Source organism: Pan troglodytes, chromosome 5 (assembly GCF_028858775.2).
Source record: "Pan troglodytes isolate AG18354 chromosome 5, NHGRI_mPanTro3-v2.0_pri, whole genome shotgun sequence".
Lineage (NCBI taxonomy): Eukaryota > Metazoa > Chordata > Mammalia > Primates > Hominidae > Pan > Pan troglodytes.
Genome location: NC_072403.2, coordinates 37,851,948 through 37,878,484, shown reverse-complemented (window position 1 = coordinate 37,878,484; position 26,537 = coordinate 37,851,948). Strand labels below are relative to the sequence as shown.

Below are 26,537 nucleotides of genomic sequence, written 5' to 3'. Positions count from 1 at the left end.
TGCCTTGTGCTAACCAGCTTTCCCTAACCCATTCTCTTGGGCAGAGGTGCCAACCATTGAGGGCATGAGGATGCATCTCTTGGAGGAGACAACAGTTCGGACAGAGTGGACCCCGGCTCCTGGCCCCGTGGATGCCTATGAAATTCAGTTCATCCCCACGGTGAGAGAGATGCCAAGCTCTAGGAGGGGACTGAGTGGGCAGGACAGGGGGGCAGGGCTCACCTCCTGGAGGAAGTTCCAGGTGATCATTGGTTGAGTCCAGATGGCTGGGTACCTGAAGCTGCTGTAAAGGCTTTCTTAGCCTGCTTGACACTGGGCACTGAGGCCTCTGCAGCATCTCCAGCAAGCATTGGTCCCACACAGTTGGAACACCTGGTAACAGAGAGCTCAGTACTTCCTGAGGCTGTCCAGTCCATTGTTGGTCATCACTGTTAGCTGTTATCATTGTTGCAGAATCCGTCTGCCCCTATTCTAGCACCCATCCGTTGGCCCTAGCTGGGTATTCATCAGCAGCTGGAATGTTTTTTGCTTTCCCTGTGTCCTACACCACAGGCCTTCAGGTATTTGGAGACACCAGCCTGATGTCTTCATTCCTCAGGCAAAACCTCCCAGTTTCTTCGCCCCTTTTCCCTAAGTCTTTGTTCTCTGAATCCTTTACCTTCCTGTGATTCTTGCTTTTTTCATGTGCCCCCAAAATGTGGGGACAGAGAGGGGCCCACTGACTTACTCTGAATTTATGGACACTTTTCTCAGAGCTGGCATATAGCAATTTGTAGTCACACAAGCAGGCAGCTGTTTTGGTCATATTTGGTTTTTTAAGTAACTTTTAATTATAAAAGTAATATAGGCCCAGTGCAGAAAACTTAGAAAATACAGATTAGCAGGGAAAAAAGATGGAAGGAAAGAAGACAACATTCAACTATATACACTTTTTTTTTTTCACCTAAATATAGGCCTTTGCATTTGGCCCTGTTCAATGTTATCTTTTTTGGTTTGGGCCAAGCTGTCTAGGCTGTTGCAATAATTTTGAGTCTGTGAACTTCATCTCCCACCTCCTTGTCATCAGCACATGCAAACCAGTTTTTTCTCTGTCTCCCTCCAACTTGCTCTTTTTTTTTTTTTTTTTTTTTTTTTTTTTTGAGATAGAGAGTCTCACTCTGTGGCCCAGGCTCGAGTGCAGTGGTGCCATCTCAGCTCACTGCAACCTCTGCATCCCAGGCTTAGGTCATCCTCTTACCTCAGCCTCCCAAGTAGCTGGGATTACAGGTGTGCACCACCTTAGCCTACTAATGTTTGTATTTTTAGTAGAGACGGGGTTTCTCCATGTTGCATGCCCAGGCTGGTCCTGAACTCCTGGGCTCAAGTGATCTGCCTGCCTCAGCCTCCCAAAGTGCTGGGATTACAGGCATGAGCCACCACTCCCGGCCATCCAACTTGCTCTTAAAACATTAGAGGGAACACCCTAAGGACAAAGCCTTGTGGTCACTTATTTGGGGCCTCCCTTTGTGCAGACTGGGCTTTTAAGATATGGTCATTTCCCCAGCTCCAAATCTTCTGATATTTCTACCATCCAACTCATGTTTTCCTGCATCATCCCACAAATGCCATATGGGGTGTGGGCCATGTCATCCTCATCTTCATCAGCTTAGCCAGGACTCTGTAAAAATAAACAACTCCCTGGGCCTAAAGCCTCGGAAGGCACTAGGACAGAAGGGGACAGCTCAGAGGAACTGTCATCCTCACTCCACTTTGCTTTGTCTTGTCATTATGCTCCTCAGGCCAGCCCCCTACTATGTTCTGCCTCTCCTCACTCTCCAGCCAAAGCAGAAGCAGAAATCTCAACTTTGTGGCGCAACCAAGATAGCTTGAATTTTTTCTTCTGTTTAAACATCTTTTTTTGTTGTTGTTATAAAAATACTTTAATCACGAGACAAGAATTTGGCAACTAGAGAAAAGAAAAACAATTCCTGGCTGCTCCTCACTAAAACAAGCACTGCTAACATTTTAAAGTGTTTCTCCCACTCTCTTCTTCTCTGTATATATTATTTACATAGCTCTAATCTTGAAAGGGTGGGACTTCGAAAAGGAAGTTTCTTAAGAAACTTCAGGGAAAGAAGAATTAAAATAAACACTTGAGATAAGAGGAGCTTTTAGGGCAGCAGTTGTCTCCTGCTCTGAGTAAATAAATACAAACCGATCCTTGGTGTTGTCAAGGGCGCCGCTTTCCAGTTGAAGCCCTAGACTTTCTCCCTCACTCAGAGCCAGGGTAGTGGTGCCAAGTTGGCCTGTGCCAGGCTTGGCCATGTTCTTAGCTCATCCATTCTGCTCTCGGTATGGGCGTCTGTCACATTCTGGGTCTTCTCTGAGCCTGGGTGTGGAAAACACTCCTGTAAAATTGGTCCCCAGACACTCCTCTTGGGCCTGGGCTACCCACCCTCAGACCATGCTTTCTGCTGTCTGTAGCTGGTCCCTGGCATCGTACCTTCTGCCTTGGCAAGTGCCATCTATTTCTTTTCTTTTCTTTCTTTCTTTTTTTTTTTTTTTTTTTTTGAGACAGATTTTCGCTCTTGTTGCTCAGGCTGGAGTGCAGTGGCGCAATCTCGGCTCACTGCAACCTCTGCTTCCCAGGTTCAAATGATTCTCCTGCCTCAGCCTCCCAAGTAGCTGGGATTACAGACACCTGCCACAATGCCCAGCTACCCTTTGTCCATTTCTGTGGGTACAGAGTATATTCAGTAGCTGTCTGTCCTCTGGCTGCTGCTGTCATCCTAGAAGCCTATCTCTACCTCTTACCTTCCCTCTTCCCAGAAGCACTTCTCTCTCAAAGCCCAAACTCTGCTATTCCAGATCAAGGGACATACCTAGTTATTGGAATTATTTTTCAGAATGCAGAAGAAGAAAGTTTCTCCTCTCCCTGTATATGTGGCGCTGTTACTCTGACTCAGTGGTTCTCAAAGTGTGTTCCCTGGACCTGCAGCATCAGCATCACCTGGGAGTATGTTAGGCATGCAAATTGTCAGACTCCCCCACTAGATCTACTGAGTCAGAAAGTCTGGGCACAGAGCCCAGTAACCTGTATTGCAACAAGCCCTCCAGGTGATTCTGATGCCCCTCCAGCCTGAGGCCCACTAAGTGAAGGAATGTTGCTATTTTGCAAAGTGCTAGCTCCACTATGAATGTGAGAGAAAGCATGGGGAAACTGAGGGAGATGAGTTCCTGAATGAGAAAGAGGTTCAGATATTCCTTGTCTGGGTGTGTCCTGCAGCCTGGAAACCAGGGCTAGGCTAAGCGTTCACTGGGACTCAAAACCTCACAGCCTCAGAGAAGTTTTTGCTTGGGTCTAGTCTAAAAACAGCAATGAGGGTGAGATAAGCTCCAAGGACCAGCCAAGGTAGAGTTCATCTGGAGCCACAAGGTTAATATTGAGATAAACTCTAAAACTTCCCAAGAACAAAATCAGTGAAGCAGGCCAGGCACAGTGGCTCATGCCTGTAATCCCAGCACTTTGGGAGGTCAAAGTGGGTGGATCATCTGAGGTCAGGAGTTTGAGAACAGCCTGACCAACATAGTGAAATCCCATCTCTACTAAAAATACAAAATTAGCTGAGCATGGTGGTGTATGCCTGTAATCCCAGCTACTTGGGAGGCTAAGGCAGGAGAATCCCTTGAATCTGGGAGGCGGAGGTTGTAGTGAGCTGAGATCGTGCCATTGCACTCCAGCCTGGGAGACAAGAGCGAAATTCCGTCTCAAAAAAAAAAAAAAAAAAAAAAAATCAGTGAAGCAGCCAAGCTTTACCAAGGGGCAGAGCCAGCTGCCAGCATCTGTTTAGAAAGACTGCTTCAGGGCCAGGTGTGGTGGCTCACGCCTGTAATCCCAGCACTTTGGGAGGCTGAGGTGGGTGGATCACCTGAGGTCGGGAGTTCGAGACCAGCCTGACCAACATGGAGAAACCCCGTCTCTACTAAAAATACAAAATTAGCCGGACATGGTGGCGCATGCCTGTAATCCCAGCTACTCGGGAGGCTGAGGCAGGAGAATCGCTTGAACCCGGGAGGCAGAGCTCGCGATGAGCTGAGATCGCGCCATTGCACTCCAGCCTGGGCAACAAGAGCAAAACTCCCTCTCAAAAAAAGAAAAAAGAAAGCCTGGTTCAGACCAGTAAGATGGTGCTAGGAGACGTAGGAGACATGGGTTAGGTTGATGGACTTTCAGGGGACTGTTCCAGATGGATCTCAGGAGGAACCAAGAAGTGTCTAAAGGATATATATAGGGAGAAGGAGAACTCTGGGGATACGCTTGCCTCACTGAAAGAACCAGACATCATCAGGGAGCATCCAAGGTGTGTGTATTGCGGCTGTGGGGATGGGGTGGGTGTGGATAAAGAGAAAGAGACATACACACAGAGAAAATGAACAAATAAATTCTGGGAAGGGTAAGGATTTCATGGGTCTTGAGTTGAGGCCAACCCAAGGCTTCCTAGGCTGGGGTATTCTAAGGCAGGGTGAATAGGAGAGGGCTGGAGGTCCTATGTGCCCAGGAAAACTTTTCAACCCAGAAAACTGACAAAGCTTTACTTCATCCTCAACCCAGAAATCTCTACGTGGCCTTCTCATCTGGTTTTATACTTTGGTATTTACTATGTTGATTTCCCCACAGTTCTCTTGGTTTAGGAGAGTACCTTTTGAAATTTCCAATCCTACTTGGCTGAATGGAGGTGTCCCCATCACAGCCAACATAGCTAGGCAGAACACAGCATCCTTAGCTAAGGCTGTCCTAGCTGGACAGCACAGCGAAATGTGGGGCTGTTAGAATGCTCACAGATGTCCAGTTCCTCCTGTTTCCCCAGTGGTGGGCATTCCAGGAGACCCTGCCTGGAGCAAGGTCCAGTAGATTCCCTTTGGAGGCACCACACATAATCATAATTCCTTAAATATACACTTGTAGGACTGTTGTTTTCTCACAAGCATTTGCTAAGCATAGAGATTGTTGTAAGTATCTCATATATTCAAGATGTGGCCATACATTTAGCTATTAGAGTCTCAGCTACCTGAGGACAGGGACCATATATTTTATTTTTGTGTCTCCAATGCCCAGCATGATGCCAGGTACAAAATCAACAATCAGGAAACATATTTGTGGAACTTTGAGCAGGTGGTTCTTGTTTTGAGGAGCCTACAACCCGGGTGAAGGGACAAGAAAAGTCCCTCAAGGGAAAGGTTGTGATGCGGGTCCCACTCCTATTACACAGCCATGAGCAGGCATCTACGAGGAGGTTCAGGGTGAGGCAGACCCTTTAAGGAGAAAGTGCAACTTGAAGGGGCATCCTTGATCTACTTCATTTGTTCTGACAGGACCAAGCTTAGGAAAAGGCTCCTCATGCCCAGGTGGTCAGAGTTGCCAGGGCAAAGCTGGAGGGAGAGTCCTGGTGCATGTTGGGTGGAATTCTGGCAGATGAACACGGGGTGCCCATGAGAGGGGACTCTGACAGATAAATAGGGGGTGCCCATGAGAGGGGACTCTGGGATCACACTGCCAGGGCCTAAATTCTTGCCATTTTCTTGGTGTTGGTGACGTTGGCAAGATACTTGTCCTTCTGTGTCTCAGTTTCCTTATCTGTAAAATGGGACTAATAGGACCTGTTTCGTAGGGTTGTTGTGAGAATTAAGTGAGTTCATGTGTGTACCTCGCCTAGAACAGTGGCTCACAAGGAGTTAGCGCTCTCAGCATGTTTGCTCCCCAGCTTGTACGGGGTCAAGTTCCACACAGTACCATGTTGACACTGTTTAGAATTGGATAAAGAAGAGATAAGGGGGATTGAGCAGCAGAGGCAAGAGTGCCAGCCCCTGAGCCACCTGGTGCTCTCTCTCACAGACAGAGGGGGCGAGCCCCCCATTCACAGCACGGGTTCCAAGCTCTGCCTCAGCCTATGACCAGAGAGGACTGGCCCCTGGACAGGAGTACCAGGTCACTGTCCGAGCCCTTCGAGGGACCAGCTGGGGCCTTCCTGCCTCCAAGACCATCACCACCAGTGAGAGCTGGGGCTGTGGGGAGGGGTGTCCTGAGTGGAGATCTGGACTAGAGAGGGAATCTGCCCTCCGGGAGGGCAGAAGGAAGGGGCTGGATGGGGGCTAGGCTCTTGGAAGGAAAGATGATGATTGAAGAACCAGACACCCACCTGAGCCCTCCTCTTTAACCTGGCTAGTGATCGATGGGCCCCAGGACCTCCGAGTGGTGGCTGTGACACCGACAACACTGGAGCTTGGCTGGCTGCGTCCCCAGGCTGAGGTGGACCGATTTGTGGTGTCCTACGTCAGTGCCGGCAACCAGAGGGTGCGGCTGGAAGTGCCCCCTGAAGCAGACGGGATGCTGCTGACTGACCTGATGCCAGGCGTAGAATATGTGGTGACTGTCACAGCGGAGCGGGGCCGGGCAGTCAGCTACCCAGCTTCTGTCAGGGCCAACACAGGTATGGCTGGCCAGAGGTTAGGGAAGGGCCCTGGTTTCCCAGCCTTGGATCCTCCTCCTCAGGAGCCCAGGCTCAGGGCTCACAGACTCCTCTGAATGCTTCTGGCAGGTGTGTGGCAGTCTCGAGGCACCTGCTGGGGGCCTTGCTCTGTCCTGAGGCCACTGGGGAGACAGAGCCCTCAGATGCCTGGAGTCCTGTAGGAAGGTTGCAGGTTAGCCTATGAAAGGAATGGCCCCAGGGAGAGAAGTGAATAGGAGATGCTGCCTGATCCAGTCAGTTAAGGGAGGTTCTTTTTTAAATTTAGGTACCGGGACAGGCCTTGTGCTGATAGATCTTGTGGGACTGGAATTAGGCAGATTAGAGATCATCAGTCCTGTTGACTTTTGGATTGGGATTGCTGGGAGGTGGGTCTCACAGCAGTGATTTTCCACTAAACCTCGAGGTTTCTTAACAGATACCTGGATATTTTTCTTTTCCTGTGACAGGGGGACACCCACCTCGCTGTAGCTCACGTTCTCTTCCCCAACTCCCCTTTCTCTCCTTCAGCTACAGGGCCCCACCCACGGGCTTCTCTCTTCTTTCTAGGGCACCAACAGTGGTGGGCTTGGAGGGGAATGGGGGGGCTGCGGGACACTGACCGATTTCCCTCCGTTCTCTTTCCAGGTGGGGCTGGGGCACAGGGAAGAGGCCTCTGGCTCTGGTGGGAGGGATCGAGGGAGGGGCTGCCGCGGGAAGGAGTGCCGGGAGGGAGCTGCCACTGACCTGTTCTCCCCTTTTTCGCCCCTGGCAGCACCAGGCCACTACAGTTACCCGGAGGTGCGCCCCCCAGCCCCGCCCCCCAAGTCCCGGCCCCGGCCAGCCCCAGCCCCGCGGCCCCCACGGCCCCCTCGGCCCTCGAGGCCCGCAGAGGAAAGGGAGGAGGAGTCCCCGCCCAGGCCAAGCCTGTCCCAGCCCCCACGGCGGCCTTGGGGCAACCTGACGGCCGAGCTGAGCCGTTTCCGCGGCACGGTGCAGGACCTGGAGCGCCACCTGCGGGCTCACGGCTACCCACTGCGGGCCAACCAGACTTACACGTCGGTGGCGCGCCACATCCATGAATACTTGCAGCGGCGTCTGTTGGCCGCCGCCCCCGCCGGCTCCCCCGCAACCCCGCCCCGCCACCCCCGCCCCACCGCCAGCCCTGATCCCGGCACCAGGAAACGGGACTCCAACCAGGGAATCTACGGCCTCTCGCCTGAAGGCGTCGACCGGGTGGCTGCGTCCCGCCACCCCAAGCCAGAGGTGCTGGGCAGTTCCGCCGATGGCGCGCTTCTCGTGTCTCTCGACGGGCTCCGCGGCCAGTTCGAGCGCGTGGTGCTGCGCTGGCGGCCTCAGCCGCCTGCAGAGGGCCCCGGCGGTGAGCTGACTGTGCCGGGCACCACGCGCACCGTCAGCCTGCCCGACCTCAGGCCCGGCACCACCTACCACGTGGAGGTCCACGGGGTGCGGGCGGGGCAGACCTCCAAGTCCTACGCCTTCATCACCACCACAGGTAGCGTGGGCTGGGGCCACGGGACACCTATCTCTTGTCCAGCCTCACCTGCCGTTGGAGCCTGCATTCATGAATTCCTCCCACTGCCACCCCCCACTGCACCCTTCTACCTTCAGGCCCTACCTGGCCGGGGCTCCAGAGGGCCCCCAGGACAAAGCACGAGTCCATTGTCCCTAGAAGACGTCCCCACCCCAGGGTCCTGGCATCCATCCTGTGGATGCCTAAGGTCAAGGCAGCCCCTTCTTTGGGGTTTCCCGGGACACTTCCAGGATTGTTATTTTAGGCAATAGAGGGTGATGTGGTTGGGGCACCTGCAAAGATTCACTGGAGCAGTTTGAGTGGGCTGGGAATTGAAAACAGTGATTCCCGTTCTGACTCACTGTGGTGAGAGTGGCTGAAGACTGTGGTTAGTGGTTACTGTTTTCCACAATTTGGCCTTGACCTTGAAGGGACACATCAGAACTGCGTGGGGGTGGCCTGGGTGCCATCAGGCAGCAACTGTATATTGGGGAGGTGAAACCACTGCTTCTTAAGCTGGCTTTTCAGACCCCCTGGCTCACTTTATGCTGGTCTCTCCCACAGGAACGATGTCTGGGCTTGGGGAAAGGGCACCCTGTGGCTGCTGTGGGGAGGGTGGTGGACCTCTTCTTCCCCCATAGGGCCCAGATGCCACCTGACCTGGATGTCCACCCCCACACCCTCTCTCTCTTCCCACTGCCCACTCTCCTCTTGCATCCTCCCTCTCTAACACCACTGTCTTTCTTCCAGGCTTCTCACTGCAGCACTAATGGAAGCCACCTGACCACCACCCAGTGGGGGGGATGTATGTGGGGAGGGACATGGAAGTCTCCGGGGGCTGGAGGTCATGGAAGCCTTGTGGGGTGAAGGATAGCAGGCTTTATTTTACTTATTATCTGCCTGAAGCACAGGCCCGTCTGTTCAGGAATGTGGTAGATGGGGGTGTTTGGAGGATTGGCTGACCTTTGGGAGGAGGGAGTGGCCCAGGTGAGGGAACCAGAAGTAGAAGTAGAACAAGGCTCTTAGAGGCTGGAGGGCAGAACCTGGGGACTGGGGATTCCTTTCTAGTTCTCATACTGGACTCTCCTCTTTTTCTCACCCTGCCCCTTCCCAGGGTCCTCACCCTCGGGCCTCTTGGGGACTACCGATGAGCCTCCTCCCTCAGGCCCCTCAACGACGCAAGGGGCCCAGGCTCCTCTCCTGCAGCAGCGCCCCCAGGAGCTGGGAGAGTTGAGGGTGCTGGGCAGAGATGAGACAGGGCGCCTCCATGTGGTCTGGACCGCCCAGCCTGACACCTTTGCCCACTTCCAACTGCGCATGCGGGTGCCCGAGGGGCCGGGGGCACATGAGGAAGTGCTGCCAGGGGACATCCGCCAGGCTCTGGTGCCTCCACCCCCTCCTGGAACCCCGTATGAGCTGTCACTTCATGGGGTCCCTCCTGGGGGCAAGCCCTCTGACCCCATCATCTACCAAGGCATTATGGGTACATCTTGGACTCTGCTCAGATCAATATCCTGAGATTGGGGGAGGAGCTGGGGTTATTGGGACTTCAGAGGTAGGATGGATATTGAGGGGCCAGTGAAGGGCAGGGCTGATGTTTGGGGCTGGATAGAGGAGAAAAGGAGAGAAAAGGAATTGCAGGTTCAGCAGGAAGATGGATGGAGGGGGATCTTAAAACAATGATGAGGATGGGTGGGGAGAGGGGAAAGAGGCAGAGGTAAAAAGGCCGAGGGTGGGACAGAGATTCCAGGAGAGAGGCTGAAGGTCCCTGGCCCTCCACCTGCAGCTTTTCTTGCCCTGTCCCCTGCCCCCACTCTTTGGTTGCTCCTCTGCCCTTCCCTGCCCTATAAATCTTTCAGGGTGGGCATGGGAAGGCCTCTGGACACTGACCCTCAGCCCCCAATACCTCGTCCCTGGGAGCCTGGTTTGCAGTGGACAGCAGTCCATGGTCCCATCAGCCAGTTTCTGCTGGGGGTGAAGGCTCCTTGGGGCAGGGGGCTCCACAGCCATCAGGACTTCAGACATGGATGAGGTTTGCAGGACCAGTGAAAGACAGGTCCTGGGGTACCTGGCTTTCACATCCCCTCTTTGTTCCTCTCTGTGGGACCAGGGTGGCAGACTCATCCCCCAGCTCCAGGTCAGGCTCACCACTGGAAGAGAGGGTGGTAAGAGAGACAGCAGCTCAGGTGGGCAGAGGAGCTTTCAGACTGCTCTGATGCTGCAGCAGGGAGGCTTGAAACTCTCATTCAGAACCAGGGGGACCTGAAACCCCCACAAAGATCCTGGTGTGCAGAGAGACCAAGACCTTGTGAGGGATGGAGAAACTGTCACAAGGGAAGAAGCAGAGATTGAGAGGGAAATGCCCCTCTTCCAGGAGAGCTAGTCACTGAGGGGTGGGCAGATAGAGTCTTCCGGGGAGGGATCTATCCAGGATGGAGTGAGGTGGGCATGGGAGAGGGAAGGAGACACAGACAAGAGAACGGTTGAGTCCACTATGCTTTGCTTTTGCCTCTCAAACTCCAGACAAGGATGAGGAGAAGCCTGGGAAGTCCTCAGGCCCACCACGCCTGGGTGAGCTGACGGTAACAGACAGGACCTCCGACTCCTTGCTCCTGCGCTGGACGGTCCCCGAGGGCGAGTTTGACTCCTTCGTGATCCAGTACAAGGACAGGGATGGGCAGCCCCAGGTGGTGACCGTGGAAGGACCCCAGCGCTCGGCTGTCATCACCTCCCTGGATCCTGGCCGCAAGTACAAATTTGTCCTGTACGGGTTTGTTGGCAAGAAGAGGCATGGTCCGCTGGTGGCTGAAGCCAAGATCTGTGAGTGACAGCAGTAACACCCTGCCCTCTGTACTGCCCTGAAGAGGTTTTCTCAGTGCTTTGGGAACCTGCTTTGGGAGCTCCAGGAAGGCTTCCTGGAGGCAATGGTGCATGAGCTGAATTCTGAAGGGAAAGTAGTGGTGGGGCAGGCAAAGAGTTTGAGAAGCTCAGTGCAGCCTGAGGGAGTCACGGTGAGTAAGGTGGGGAGAGCATGGCCAGTAAGAGAATCACTGTCACAGTTTCCTCTGGCTGGAGAACAGGGCATGTGGGGGATGCCAAAGGGCCTGGTCTCAGGGCTTCCTGTGCTGTGCTGAGGGGCTTGGGCCTCATTCGAAGGCCCCTAGAGGGCCTCTGAAGGGTAAAGTGGGAGAGTGATGAGACTAGATATTTATCTTGCAAATAGCCGGGTGGCTGCTGAGACTAGCTGAAGAAGTGAGTTAAGAGCTGGTAAGGGCTAGCAGGGTTGATCCTGCCTATAATCCCAGCACCTTGGGAGGCCAAGGCAGGAGGATCACTTGAGGCTAGGAGTTTGAGACCAACCTGGCAACATAGTGAGACCCCCCATCTCTACTATAACAAAAGATATTAGCCAGGCGTGGTGGTGCGTGCCTGTAGTCCCAGCTACTTGAGAGGCTTGAGGTGGGAGGATCGCTTGAGCCCAGGAGACCGAGGCTGCAGAGAGCCATGATTGTGCCACTGTACTCCAGCCTGGGTGCTATCCACACTCTGCACAGAGCAACACCCTGTCTCAAAAAAAAGAAAAATGATGATGGGTCAGCTGGGATGGTGGCAGTGGGGCTGGATGGGGGAGGCGAAGGAAAGCAAGGTGTACCAGGCAGCGCCCAGGGTTCTGGATGAGACAGTCCCATTCCCTGAGGCAGGGAGCAGCAGAGGTGGGGAACAACGCCTTAGATAAACTTAGATCAATATCTAAGGGACACTTACATAAATACCTTTTGTGCATTTATTGAGAGTCAGTTGTGATCAAGATGTTCTCTAAGTGGATCATCACACCCCATAAAGCACACCTGGGAGGCATGCCTACTTTATAGGTCAGGAGAATTGAGGCACCAGAGTAGTAGTGTGGGGTTGGGGAAGAGACAGGGCCACTGGAACCCTGTCGACAGCCTACACTTACAGCGGAGGCAGAGGAAGAAGAGCCCACAGGGTAGCTTGAGGAGTGACTTGCAGGGAGGGGCAGAACCAGGGAGGGTGCTGTCTGGACTCCAGGAAGGAGGGTGCGGTTGGACTTGTCAGATTCCGGAACAGTGATTCAAGGGCTACGGAGTGTCCACAGAATTTAGCAATGGCAAGGCCACCACTGGCCTGCATGAGAGCTGCTGCCTGGTGGAGGGGTGAAGCTGGATCGGGAGGGTGGTGGAGGTGAGGACATGGCTACAATCAGTGTAGACATCACTTTCTGGAATCTGGGCTGGGAATGAGAGCAAAGAGGGAAGATGGAGGCTAGAGAGAGATGCACACAGAATGGGGGTGAGGAGGGGTGTGACAGTAGCTTGTTGAAATGCTGATGGCACAGCTGCTGGGGAGTGAAGGGTCAGTGCTGCAGGCGAGGGAGTCCATCCATGGGTCAAAGTTCCCAAAGAGGAGGAGAGGCCTGCAGCATAGATGAGGGAGGCTGTCCCACATTAAAACGCTTCAAGGATTGTGCTCTCCTCTCTTGGAGAAGAAGCCAGCTAGTAGTTAAGCTTGGAAGCAATGCAGGTTGTACTGGGAAGATTTCCCTGGCTATGGAGATGTGAAAGGGCCTGGCTGGGCTCCCCTCTTTCTGAAGCTCCCTGCTGCTCTGGTTTGTGGTTGGAGGCAGAGCCACACTAGTCCACGCAGTGCTTCCATGCCGTTTGAAAGAAGGCACCCATTCCTTAAAGTGGACACCACTCCTCACCAGGGCACACAGCTCGGCAAGCGGAGTGCTGGCTGGATTTCAGTCCCTCTGTACTCCCTCAGCAAATGCACTTTTGTGCAGTGAACAACCTGCACAGCCTCACACAGCATTCCTATGTGGGATTTGGCTTCCCCATTCTCCTTGGACCTAAGTCTCTCCCTTCTCTCTACCCACTCTTCCTAGTGCCTCAGAGTGACCCAAGTCCAGGGACTCCACCCCGCCTGGGAAACCTGTGGGTGACAGACCCTACCCCAGATTCACTGCACCTCTCCTGGACTGTCCCTGAGGGCCAGTTTGACACCTTCATGGTCCAGTACAGGGACAGGGATGGACGGCCCCAGGTGGTACCTGTGGAAGGGCCTGAGCGTTCATTTGTTGTCTCCTCACTGGACCCTGACCACAAGTACAGATTCACTCTGTTTGGAATTGCGAACAAGAAGCGGTATGGCCCCCTCACGGCCGATGGCACCACTGGTGAGTAGCAGCCACCTCAGCCCCCATGTGACCCCTTCTCAGCCCCATGCACACTTCCCTTCAGCCCGAAACCAGCTGGGGTCCCCCAGCAAGACAGCTGACTCCAGCTTCCTGGCCCCACTCCAGGGCTGAGGGGCAGCCAGACTCCCCCGCACTGCTGGGCCCCTTCCATCCCAAGCAGCAGCTCCCCGTGGCCCAGAAGGTGTGTCATACCCTGGCTGCGTCAGGCTTCCCAGAAGTTTAGCACTCGAATTAATGGACTAGTGACCCCCCACCCCCCGTAGGTGTGACATCCCGTCCAAACCCCAAGCCCCAGTCCCAGGCTGCCAGTTCAGCACCTGGCTGGATCTCCTTGTTTACAGCTCCAGAGAGGAAAGAGGAGTCCCCCCGCCCTGAGTTCCTGGAGCAGCCCCTCCTGGGGGAACTGACAGTGACCGGCGTGACCCCAGACTCCTTGCGTCTCTCATGGACAGTGGCCCAGGGCCCCTTCGACTCATTCATGGTCCAGTACAAGGATGCACAGGGGCAGCCCCAGGCAGTGCCTGTTGCGGGGGATGAGAATGAGGTTACCATCCCCGGCCTGGATCCCGACCGGAAGTATAAGATGAACCTCTACGGGCTTCGTGGCAGGCAGCGTGTGGGGCCCGAGTCTGTGGTGGCCAAGACTGGTGAGTCATGGCTGCCAGGCCTCCCTCCCCTGCTAGCCCCATCCTGTGAGCGGGACTTGGCTGGGGCTCCTTCCAGCCTCCCTCCATCTTCGCCTTCTCAGCTCATTTTGCCAAAGCCTCCACCCACTTCCTCCCGCACTGCTCTCCTGTCCTCTGCATGCCAGGTCCCCCTCATCGAGCCTTCACCTCCTCATCTCTTCCTCAGCCTCACTTCTTCATCTCCAAGGGCAGGTCCTATTTTCCCCCATTCCAAGCACCTGGACTCATCCTTCCACCTGGGGCTGTCCTCCCCACAGCTGTCCTCACCATTCGGTCACTGTGTTCTCACCCCTCAGTTTTTACTGGGCTCCTTCATGGTCTGGTTTGGGCCATGGTCACTTCTGGGCTTCTGTCACCTGCTGCCCACAACCTCCTGCCATTTCTGCTGTGTTCAGAGGTGGCAGATCCAAGTGACAAGAGCACCACGTTTCTCCAGCCTTTTTGCAACATGAAAAGGACTCCTCTCAGCTCCCGACTCCTTGACTCCCAGCCCCCTTGGAACAGGGCAAAGGGATTGTGTTCAGCCCAGCATCCCAGCCTGTTCCTCCATGTCCCCAGCCTTTCCCTGTCCAGTGCCATTCCCCTGGCCTGTGAATTATTTGATGAGAGATAGTGTGGATAGTGGTTAGGAGCAAAGACTCCAGAGCCAACTGCCCGAGTCTCACTACCAGCCTTGCAACTTACTTCCTGTAGGACCTTGTGCAAATTGCTTAACCTCTCTGTGCCTCAGCTTTCCCTTCTGTCAGGTGGGGATAATGGTTACCACTGCACAGAGCTGTTGGAATTACATGAGTTAATATATGTATAACACTTAGAAAGGCCAGGCACAGTGGCTCATGCCTGTAATCCCAGCACTTTGGGAGGCCGAGGCGGGTGGATCACGAGGTCAGGAGATCGAGACCATCCTGGCTAACACGGTGAAACCGTGTCTCCACTAAAAATACAAAAAATTAGCCAGGCATGGTGGCAGCTGTAGTCCCAGCTACTCAAGAGGATGAGGCAGGAGAATGGCGTGAACCCGGGAGGCGGAGCTTGCAGTGAGCCGAGATCGCGCCACTGCATTCCAGCCTGGGTGACAGAGTGAGACTTCATCTCAAAAAAAAACAAAAAACAAAAAACAAAAAAACCCCCACACACTTAGAATAGTGCTTGGAGCAGCAAAGCATTTTCAGAGTGAGCTGCAATTTCTCCCTGACTCTGTCACTTCCCAGTAATCTTTTTTGCTCCCCACCTCCCTCCCTTCCTCTGGGTTGTCATTCTTGCCAATTCTTTCCTCAATCTGCTATCCCAAAGTAGTCCCCCATGTAGCAGGTCACAGACGGGCTGGTTTCCCTTGTGCCACAGTCTCCCCACTCCATGGAGCCTCAGCAGAGACCTAACTGTAGGGGGCGGGTAGGTGCCCACAGGGCTGTGATTCCAGAGCCAGCCAGGGAAGGACATGCCCCTCCTTGGATCCCACTCACCCCAGAATTTTTCTCCCACTCATGCCTGGAGCCCTGCCTTAGCAATTCATTCCTTGGGGTTAAAGGGGAGGGAAGGGCAGGGCTGCCTGGGGAGGCCACAGCAAGAGCACATTCCATGGTCAGATCCTCATATGAGGGGTGGGGCAGCCAGAGTGCCCTGGGGAGGGCACAGGTAGGAAGAGGCCTCATTGCCCTCCTCACTGTCTGAGGTCAGCACTGTCAGTGAACGTGGTTTGGAAGAACCCTCAGAGGCTTCCTCTCTTCCCATCTCAGCTCCTTTCTCAGACACGAAGGAAGACCCCTCACCCCCACAGAACCCACCAGAGCGGGATGGGGCAAGGGCTGTCTCAGCCTTCTCCATCTGTGAGTGACCAAATGGCAAATACAAAGGCTACAGAGCCCCTGAGCCCACAGCGTAAGGGCATTTCCATGGCTGTCATCTGTGGGCAGCAGCAGCAAAGCCAGCAGCCCTTTATGCCTCTGTCTCTTCTCTCAGCTCCTCAGGAGGATGTGGACGAGACCCCCAGCCCCACAGAACTGGGCACGGAGGCCCCAGAGTCCCCCGAGGAGCCGCTCCTGGGGGAGCTGACAGTGACAGGATCCTCCCCTGATTCGCTGAGCCTCTTCTGGACCGTCCCCCAGGGCAGCTTCGACTCCTTCACCGTGCAGTACAAGGACAGGGACGGGCGGCCCCGGGCGGTGCGTGTTGGGGGCAAGGAGAGCGAGGTCACCGTGGGAGGCCTAGAGCCCGGGCACAAGTACAAGATGCACCTGTACGGCCTCCACAAGGGGCAGCGCGTGGGCCCGGTGTCCGCCGTGGGCGTGACAGGTGAGTGAGGGGCAGGGGCCTGCTTTGGTTCCCTCCCACTGCTGGCTCCCAGCTTCCCTGTAGCCAGTTGCTCTCCTTGCTCCAGTGGAACCTTGAGGCTGCCTGCCAGGGGAAGACCTAGAAAGAGCATGTCACTGGGGACTGGCGTACCACCAGCTTTCATGGCCCTGAGCAAGTTTTAAATTTTCTGCACCTCTGTTTCCTTGTCCGTAAAATGGGGACACCTACCTCACAGAGTTATTGTGAGGGTTAAGTGATTTAACAGATGTAAAGCATCAAGAATGGGCCTGGCAAAAGTAAATATGCTGCCAGTGTCTGCTGTGAGAATTGTTATAAATATTCTTACTCTGAGGTCTGCTTTGTCCCCTTTGGCTGGTTCAGTTACTTGGTCAGAATGCACATGAATCTAAGGCCATACCACCCTGAAGGTGTCCCATCATCTCCTCTGATCTCAGAAGCTAAGTAGGGTCAGGTCTGGTTAGTACTTGGATGGGAGAATGCGCATGAGACATTGGCCTCTTCATCAGTACAGCTTGAAGCAAGCTTTCTTTTCTTTCTTGTCTTTTTTTTTTTTTTTTTTTTGAGACAGAGTCTCACTCTGTTGCCCAGCCTGGAGTTCAGTGGTGCGATCTCAGCTCACTGCAACCTCTGCCTCCCAGGTTCAAGTGATTCTCCTGCCTCAGCCTCCCAAATAGCTGGGACTACAGATGCGTGCCACCACACCTGGTTACTTTTTTGTATTTTTAGTAGAGACAGGGTTCACCGTGTTGGCCAGGCTGGTCTCAAACTCCAATCCTCAAGTGAGCCACCTGCCTCGGCCTCCCAAAATTCTGATATTACAGACGTGAGCCACCACGCCTGACCACAAAGCTTTCTCTTTCTTCTTTCTCTCTTTTTCTTCCTTTCTTTCTTTTCTTCCTTTCTTTCTTTCCTTTCTTTCTTTCTTTCTTTCTTTCTTTCTTTCTTTCTTTCCTTCCTTCCTTCCTTCTTTCTTTCTTTCTTGTCTCTCTCTCTCTCTGTCTCTCTTTCTTTCTTTCTTTCCTTTCTTTCTGTTTTTTGAGCTCTGTTGCCCAGGCTGGAATGCAGTGGTGCAATCTTGGCTCACTGCAACATTTGCCTCCCAGGTTCAAGTGATTCTCCTGCCTCAGCCTCCCGAGTAGCTGGGATTACAGGCACGCACCACCACACCTGGCTAATTTTTGTATTTTTAATACAGATGGGGTTTTACCATGTCAGCCAGGCTGGTCTCAAACTCTTGACCTCAAGTGATCCACCCGCCTTGGCCTTCCAAAGTGCTGGGATTATAGGCATAAGCCACCACGCCCGGCCACAAGGCTTTCTTTAATACTCATCCAGTGAGTGACTTTACAGCAAAGAAGAACATCCCTTCCACCCTTTCTCTCAGGCCTGGTTACAGGGCCACATCCACCACCACACAGGACCAGCCTGGGCACCTCCTTTCCAGGGCCTCAGCCCAAGAGGCTGAGTGGACAGCAGTGCCTCTGGGACCCTCGGGCTGACCTGTCCGGTTTAGTCACAGTGAGGGGAATCTCTTTTTCCCTTTGCTCACAGAAACAAAGACACACCTTTCTCAAAAATAACTTTTACTATAAGGGGAAAGATTAAAAAATTAACAGTAGAGAAATAGATAGTTTTCCAGAGCGTGGTTTCTGTAATTCCACCAAGCTCAGCCTCATCATGACTTGGGTGATTTCATTTCCAGAACCTTCCACCCTCAATTTATTTTCTTTGCCTCAGTCAGCCCTGAGAAGAGGGAGAAGGCAAAGCCACCCTGAGTGGCTGTCCTTGGGGCCTGAGGTTGTAGGGTGGAGGCTGGTGCCAGGCCCAGACATGCTGCCAAGGCTGCTCCTGGAGTGACCCTCCCTCTGCCGCTCTGTCCCAGGGACCCACACTGGGCTCTATGAGGCCCTGTGCCTGGTCCCTGGGATAAGGATGGGCTCTGTCAGGCACTGACCAAGGTGGTGCAGTAGAGATAAATGGAGTTTGGGAATCTGACAAACTGAGTTCCTTCCTGTCTTCCTGTGTTCTCAGCTGTATGATTTTTATTTTTTTATTTTATTATTATTTTTTTGAGACAGAGTCTTGCTTTGTCACCCAGGCTGGAGTGCAGCGGCATGATCTCAGCTCACTGCAACCTCTGGCTCCCAGGTTCAAGCAGTCCTCCTGCCTCAGCCCCCCAAGTAGCTGGGATTACAGGCGCCCACCACCACACCCGGCTAATTTTTGTATTTTTAGTAGAGACAGGGTTTCACCATGTTAGCCAGGCTGGTCTTGAACTTCTGACCTCAGATGATCCACCTGCCTTGGCCTCCCAAAGTGCTGGGATTACAGGCGTGAGGCACCGTGCCCAGCCAGCTGTATGATCTTGAAAAACTTACCTCCTCTCCTGGAACCTCAGCTTCCTCATATTCAGGAGGGAGTAAATGCTGCCCAGCTTGTTGTCACGGTTAAAGGTGGTGATGTAACATGTCTGGCATCTTCTCAGCTCATTCGTCTTTTGCTCAGACCTTCCCACGAGGGAATCCCTGTATATCCATGTTCTAATGCTGGATATTTTGAAACATGTATTTTACACGTCCTGGATAAAATAGATGAGGCCCTTTAGGAAAGAAATGGGCATCAGTGCGCATTATCAGAGCAGCAAAGGGACGAAGCAGCTGGAGTCCGCCAAGCTGGGGGCTGTGTCTGACAGAACACACAGTGCAGTTGCCAGGGGGAGAAGTGCGTGGAGCTCATTAGACACACTTCTAAATTGGAAAAGGACTGTCCCACATGCAGCATGGGGACTGCCAGAGTCATGAATCGTTATAATTGTACCTTTCCAGTTAATCCAAACCACCAGCAATAAAGCTTGATGGTGAAGGACATTTTCATTCCCTCATGGAAAGAAGTGCAGAGAGGGCAAAAAGGAGCAGGGAATGGGTGCTGCAGGAACAAGTAAGGTTAGAAGGCAAATGAAATGAGAGAAAATGCCCAGCCTGGTACCTGTACATAGCAGATGTTCAATACTTGGTGGTCACTCTGCTCCCTCCCACCACCTCAGCTGCCTCCATGCCTGCCCTCCCCAGCCTGACTCATTTCTGTCTGCCCGAGGCCTGGTCACCAGCCTGTTTTAAGCAGTTGTCACTTGCCTGGAGCCTTGTCTTGCCCTCCGGAGGAAGCCAGAGAAACAAGTTCTTGGGAGCCCCACCCATCCAGCCACCTTCTCTGCCATTTTGCCTCTTGGGACCACCTTCTAGTTCGCTCACTAATGAGTGCTTCCTCATGCGGGAGTGGTGGGGATCTGCAGGTCCTGAGCCCAGACCTGCAGACCACTCATTATTTTACAGACATTTGTGGAGCACCTACTGTGTGCCAGGGACTGGGACACAGCAGTGAATAAAGCAAAGCTCCTGCCTGAGGAGCTCACATTCTAGTGGAGAGGGACAGGCAACAAATTGCACAAATATGTCAGTGGCACCGGATGTGACAGTGATGAGTGGTGGGGAAAAGCAGAGCCTAGTAGGGAGACAGCAAGGCCTCACTGCGAGGGCAGTGTCTGAGGAAAGCCCTGAAGGAGGTGAGAGGACAGCCACCTAGGCCTTTGGGGAAAGAGCATCCCAGACAGAAGGAAGAGCAAATGCAGAGACTGGCAGGCGAGAAGCAGCCCCAGATGTCTGCAGACAGTGAGGAATGCAGTATGTTTTGTGGTGGAGTTGGAGGAGGGCAGGCAATAGGGAATGATCTAAGAGATGAATATGGGACCTCAGAGGCCAGTGCAGGACTTGGATTTCACCCTGAGTGAGGTAGAAGCCACTGCGGGAACCAACTCTGGCTAATGTGTTAACAGGATCCTTCTGGCTGCAGACCCAACAGACTGAAGGGGGGTGAGGGCAGAAGGCGATGACCTGAGAGAATGTTGTGATAATCCAGGAGGAGCCAGTGGTGCTTGGAGGTGGCAAGGAGGGGTCAGACTCTGAAGGTAGTGACAACAGGCGGATACCCACAGGGCGGATGTGGAGTTTAAGAGAGGACTCGGGGATGACTCTGGGGGTTTATATCTGAGCAGCTGGAAGAATGAAGTTGTAATCCTGGTCAGGCATGGAGGATCATGCCTGTAATCCCAGCACTTGGGGAGGCCGAGGCGGGCGGATCACCTGAGGTCGGCAGTTCAAGACCAACCTGACTAACGTGGAGAAACCCCATCTCTACTGAAAATACAAAATTAGCTGGACATGGTGGCACATGCCTGTTATCCTAGCTACTCAGGAGGCTAAGGCAGGAGAATCGCTTGAACCCGGGAGGTGTAGGTTGCGGTGAGCCGAGAGGGCGCCATTGCACACCAGCCTGAGCAACAACAGCGAAACTCCGTCTCAAAAAAAAAAAAGTTGTAATCTTACTGAGGTGGGGAGGCTGTGGCGGGAGCAGGTGTCAGGAAGCTCAGAGGCTCAGTTTTGCACTTGTTGAGTTTGACACACAAGTAGGCCTCCAAGGAAGACGTTGCACGAACACTAGTCTGGGGTTCAGGGGAGATCTGGACAGAGGGTGTAAATCTGGAGTCATTGGCATATAGATGGAATTTCAGCACTCTCCCAGGGTGTCAGTGATGGTTGATACTCTTCTCCCCCAACAAGTGCAGCCTCAGACACCGAGCAGGGACCTAGTGAAGGACTGTTGACCAGACAGATGTTCAGATCAATGCGCTTTTACATCAAAACCATCATGCGGGTTCCACAAATGCAACAGACATCGCTGGGTGTGGTGGCTCATACCTGTAATCCCAGCACTTTGGGGGCTGAGGCAGGTGGATCACCTGAGGTCAGGGGTTTGAGACCAGCCTGGCCAACATGGCAAATGCCGTCTCCACTAAAAATACACACACACACAAAATTAGCCAGGCATGGTGGCACACACCTGTAGTCCCAGCTACTTGGGAGGCTAAGGCAGGAGGATCGCTTGAACCCGGGAGGCAGAGGCTGCAGTGAGCCGAGGTCGCCCACTGCTCTGGGTGACAGCGAGACTCCATCTCAAAAATAAAAAATAAAAAAAAAATAACTAGACATCATTACTATAAGAAAAGGGGGATTCTTTACTAACAGCCCCCTACCATCTCTGTCCCAGCCCCACAACAAGAAGAGACCCCTCCAGCCACCGAGTCCCCACTAGAGCCACGCCTAGGAGAGCTGACAGTGACAGATGTGACCCCCAACTCTGTGGGCCTCTCCTGGACAGTCCCCGAGGGCCAGTTTGACTCCTTCATGGTCCAGTACAAGGACAAGGACGGGCAGCCCCAGGTGGTGCCGGTGGCTGCAGACCAGCGAGAGGTCACAGTCTACAACCTGGAGCCTGAGAGAAAATACAAGATGAACATGTATGGACTACATGATGGGCAACGCATGGGCCCCCTGTCTGTGGTCATCATGACAGGTGAGTAATGGGGGGACTCAGTCCTCATCTCTGGTTACCCAGAGCTCCCCCACCCCATGGCCCTTCTCCCAGCCCTGCCTTGGTACCACCGCACCCTCACTGAGGGGCTAGATCCCCTCAGGCCCTGGCTCGGTGACCCTGCCAGTCTTTCTGTTCCCTGACCCCTTTACTCCTCCTAGGGCTAGAGCCTTCTCAGCCCTCCAGCTCCTTCCCCATCTCCACTCTGCCCCCCGCCCAGGGGAATGTCTTCTTTCCATTTGGCCTAAATCCAGCCACGGACTTTCTCTCCCCCTCTCCGACTGCCCACAGCTGTTTCCACCCCTTCTCTTTACAACCCTGCTGTGACTTGGACACAGCTGCCACCTCCTGCTTCTGCCCTTTTTTGTTGAGGCGAAGTACTTTACATCCTGAGTCCCTTCTCAGGAGTCCTCTGCCACCTGCCTGCACTGCATTCCATCCCAGCCCATGCGAGTTTTCATCTCTCCAGGAGGCCGCCTCACTCTTGCTCCGGGCTCCTTCCTGCCCCTCATGGCTTCCTGGGCACAGGTTCTCCATGATTGTTGTGCTGTGGCATCTGGTGAAACCCCTACCCCGCCTGAAGGCAATGTTTTTAAATCTGTAAAATAAGCTGTATAGGATTACAAAGGAAACATTATATTTATAGACAGTTATCAAAATATTTCTTTTTTATTTTTGAGATGGAGTTTTGCTCTTGTCATCCAGGCTGGAGTGCAATGGCGCGATCTCGGCTCACTGCAACCTCCGCTTCCCAGGTTCAAGCAATTCTCCTGCCTCAGCCTCCCGAATAACTGGGATTACGGGCACGTACCACCACACCCAGCTAATTTTTTGTATTTTTAGTAGAGACAGGGTTTCGCCATGTTGGCCAGGCTGGCCTCAAACTCCTGACCTCAGGTGATCCACCCGCCTCGGCCTGGCGTGAGCCACTGCACCCGGCCCAAAATATTTCTTAAAAATCCAAAGTTACGATTTAGTAATACTTGGACTTATTTACTAGTTCATTAAATAACAGGACTTGGTGGCGTGTTTACTAAACTACAAAATTTAGAAGCAGTGATGGATATAAAAGGTATTTTAAAGTTTCTGCAATAACTCTAAGGTGACATGAAAACATCTGTGGTTTCTATTGGTAACAAAGTCACAATAATTCTACTCTGGTTGGTTTTCTATATTAGTTTTGGAAAGAAATGCTGCATTTCAGTTAGAGGTCTGGAAGTAAAGGTGTAACTATTCCCCATCTCAGTTCACAGCCCCCCTGAGGCCCTCAAAGCCCAGGGGTTCTCCCCTCAGAGATCTCAACCATGTTCTTTGTCTTCCCAAATCCCAGCTCCCCTCCCACCAGCCCCAGCCACAGAGGCCTCCAAGCCTCCCCTGGAGCCACGCCTAGGGGAGCTGACAGTGACAGATATAACCCCTGACTCTGTGGGCCTCTCGTGGACAGTCCCTGAGGGTGAATTCGACTCCTTTGTGGTTCAGTACAAGGACAGGGACGGGCAGCCCCAGGTGGTGCCCGTGGCTGCAGATCAGCGGGAGGTCACTATCCCTGACCTGGAACCCTCCCGCAAGTACAAGTTCCTGCTCTTTGGGATCCAGGATGGGAAACGACGCAGCCCAGTCTCTGTGGAGGCAAAGATGGGTGAGATGGGCCCCTACACAGCTGAGCCTGAGGCCACAGCCTTCCCACCCTTCTCTTCACTCCTTCTGCTGAGTCTTCCCTTTGTCCACCTGCTCTGTCTCATTTGAAAAGCCACATGGGGCTAGCACAGTGACTCACGCCTGTAATCCCAGCACTTTGGGAGGCCAAGGCAGGTCAGGAGTTCGAGACCAGTCTGGCCAACATGTCAAAACCCTGTCTCTACTAAAAAGACAAAAATTAGCTGGGTGTGGTGACGGGTGCCAGTAATTCCAGCTACTCGGGAGTCTGAGGCACAAGAATCACTTGAACCCAGGAGGTGGAGGCTGCAGGGAGCCAAGATTGTGCCACTGCACTCCAGCCTGGGTGATAGAGCCAGACTCCGTCTCAAAAAAGACCAAAAAAAAAGAAAAGCCACAAAGCAGATGAGGACCAGGAGAGTGGGGCCAGTTCCTGGGTCTGCTGTCCCCTGCTGACTCTGCCTCTCTTCTCGTAATTTCCACTTTTGTTGGATGAGGGAAGCCCCTACAGGCCTCTTCCTGCAGGGTGGATGTGGGAGCCTGGGGGTGCTGGGAGAAGGGGCGAGGGGAGCCAGGAACACTTCCTGCCTTGCGAATCCATCACCTCCTGAGAGTCTTTGCTGTCTCCCCTGTGACTCTCACCCAGGTTCTCACCCTCCTAGCTCAGGCCTGTCTGGGCCCATATGTGCCTCCTACAGAGGCTGCCCTTCCTTCTCTGCCCTCTTCCTGAAGTCTCAGAAATTGGGAACCAGAGGAGCCCAGCCCAGCTGTGCCCCTTTCCGAGGGTTCAGTCCAAGCCCTCCCCTGCCCCTGGGGGCTCCCTATTGCCAGAAAACTTGCAATAACAATGTCGTCAACGTCCTCACCGTCCAGGAAGGCAGCAGGCCAGCTCCTTCTCAAGCCCTGGGATGGCTCCTCAGGCAGACACCAGATCCCTTCCCTGCCTGAGCTCCCCGGCATCATCCCCCTCAACATTCTCACAGGCAGCCCATGCTCCTTCACCAGGCCCAGTGGGAGCCTTAGTTCTCCCGGGCCAGCCGGTGCAGAATAAGAAAGGGAACGGAGAAGGGTGAGAACTACCTGTGTCATAACATCCTGCCTCCCCCACCTGCCGTGTGCCCCCATCAGGGATCCTGCGCTCCTTGGGGCCGGCCAAATCACCCCTTTCCTCAGGGGCTGGCCAAATCACAGCCAAATCGTGTGCTCCTGGGTAAGAGGAGATAGAGACCCAGTCTGTAAGAAGCTGCACCCTGCTGGGGAAGCAGTCTGTGAGAGGCGGAAAGAGGCTGGACAGAAAGGGGAGTAAGACGAGGCAGGGAGCTAGGGAATCTCTTTTCCTGGAGGTGACTCAGGACAGGTGACCCTCCCCACTTGGGTCAAGGGGAGAGAGGCATGGACCAGACGGAGATGGTGGTGAGGATGGGAGGTGATGGAAATATTTTGGGGAAGCACTGAGCATTTGGGCAGTTCTGGGTTTTTCCAGCCCCAGAGGGAGGCAGTCAAGGAGTCGTTTTGGAAAAAATAAACACAAGAACCTTTCCTCTCCAGTTGCCCGAGGTGACGCCAGCCCAGGGGCCCCACCCCGCCTTGGGGAGCTGTGGGTGACAGAGCCCACCCCAGACTCACTGCGCCTCTCCTGGACGGTTCCTGAGGGCCAGTTCGACTCTTTTGTGGTCCAGTTCAAGGACAAAGACGGGCCCCAGGTGGTGCCTGTGGAGGGCCATGAGCGCTCTGTCACTGTCACCCCTCTGGATGCTGGCCGCAAGTACAGATTCCTCCTCTATGGCCTCCTGGGCAAGAAGCGCCATGGCCCCCTCACTGCCGACGGCACCACGGGTGAGGGGCATTCCCTGCAGGTCTCTGCTCTGCTCCCCTCAGGCCAAGCAGCAGACGGTCACTTGTGGTGGCTGCCATTACCATTATTTGGCCCCAGCCACTCGGCTCAGATCCAGCTCCCCACGTCCCTGCACAAGCCCCTAGCACAGCCCGGCAGGACTCAGCCACGCAAAGCCCTGTCTCCAGACCTCTCAATCCTGCCCGTCGAGGTCACCCAGTCTTCCAGAAAGAGCTCAGCCGTTTCCTCTCCGTGTCTCCATCTCAGAGGCCCAGAGTGCTATGGATGATACTGGAACAAAGCGTCCCCCAAAACCCCGTCTGGGGGAGGAGCTGCAGGTGACCACCGTGACCCAGAATTCCGTGGGCCTCTCCTGGACAGTCCCTGAGGGCCAGTTTGACTCCTTTGTGGTCCAGTACAAAGACAGGGACGGGCAGCCCCAGGTGGTGCCCGTGGAGGGCAGCCTCAGGGAGGTCAGCGTGCCGGGCCTGGACCCCGCCCACAGGTACAAGCTGCTGCTCTACGGGCTGCACCGCGGCAAGCGTGTGGGCCCCATCTCGGCCGTCGCCATTACTGGTGAGTGTGCGGCAGCTGGAACACCTGTGCCTCCTTCCCGCCTGGCTCTCCTGGTCTGACTGAGCCATAAGATCTCTGAGCTTCCCATTTTATATCATTTCCATTGATCCAGAAAGTTTTCCTGTGCCCCTTTAGAGTCAGTTGCCCCAGTCCCAGCCTCCAGCAACCACTGTCTGCTTTCGATCATCCTGGAGACAGCATTTTGACTCTCCATGTAATGGAATCACATGCAGTGAATCACATGCAATGTGTTTCATTTCTTGCACTTAGCACAATGCTTTTGAAATTCACCCATGTGCAGCAAAAGCTGGTCTTTCGATTGCTGACTGCTTGCCCTCACTCCCTCTCCTCCCTCACTCCTCCTGAGAGTCTGGGTGCAGCGACACACCAGCCATCTGTCTCTACCTGTCTCTGTGAACCAGCCAGCAGGGAAGAAACGGAAACTGAGACCACGGCCCCGACCCCTCCAGCGCCTGAGCCCCACCTCAGGGAGTTGACGGTGGAGGAGGCCACGCCACACACCCTGCATCTCTCCTGGATGGTGACTGAGGGAGAATTTGACTCCTTCGAAATCCAGTACACAGATAGAGACGGGCAACTCCAAATGGTCCGTACAGGAGGCGACCGGAATGACATCACCCTCTCTGGCCTGGAATCCGACCACAGATACCTGGTGACCCTGTATGGTTTCCGTGATGGGAAGCATGTAGGTCCTGTCCATGTCGAGGCCCTGACAGGTGAGAACTCTGCTCACTATGCCTCCTTTCAGATGGCTGGGAGAGTCCAGAGGACAGCAGAGTCCCGCGGATACCCT

General features: G+C 54.0%; 1 protein-coding gene and 1 long non-coding RNA gene across 7 annotated transcripts in view; one reads left to right on the top strand and one right to left on the bottom strand.

Moving 5' to 3' along the window:
• The window catches only part of LOC462578 (tenascin-X), a 68,153-nt gene that overhangs the window by 14,033 nt on the left and 27,583 nt on the right, over window positions 1-26,537 (top strand). For 2 of the 6 annotated variants that reach the window (XM_009450945.5, XM_054686764.2), the window contains exons 4-16: window positions 45-160; window positions 5,873-6,029; window positions 6,204-6,467; window positions 7,258-7,998; window positions 9,131-9,499; window positions 10,540-10,836; window positions 12,923-13,213; window positions 13,576-13,881; window positions 15,880-16,212; window positions 21,334-21,639; window positions 24,862-25,149; window positions 25,415-25,723; window positions 26,146-26,460. In XM_009450945.5, the coding sequence (XP_009449220.3) occupies window positions 45-160; window positions 5,873-6,029; window positions 6,204-6,467; window positions 7,258-7,998; window positions 9,131-9,499; window positions 10,540-10,836; window positions 12,923-13,213; window positions 13,576-13,881; window positions 15,880-16,212; window positions 21,334-21,639; window positions 24,862-25,149; window positions 25,415-25,723; window positions 26,146-26,460 (4,092 nt within the window). Of the gene's footprint in view, window positions 1-44; window positions 161-5,872; window positions 6,030-6,203; window positions 6,468-7,257; window positions 7,999-9,130; window positions 9,500-10,539; window positions 10,837-12,922; window positions 13,214-13,575; window positions 13,882-15,879; window positions 16,213-21,333; window positions 21,640-22,987; window positions 23,297-24,861; window positions 25,150-25,414; window positions 25,724-26,145; window positions 26,461-26,537 lie in introns of all 6 variants that reach the window. The other 4 variants (XM_054686766.2, XM_063812299.1, XM_024357121.3 and 1 more) reach the window with 3 other exon arrangements.
• Window positions 1,909-7,874, bottom strand: LOC134810193 (uncharacterized). The gene is made up of 3 exons (XR_010157685.1): window positions 7,702-7,874; window positions 6,177-6,661; window positions 1,909-2,368 (listed from the first exon to the last, which is right to left on the bottom strand). It is a non-coding gene; the product is annotated as an uncharacterized LOC134810193 (long non-coding RNA).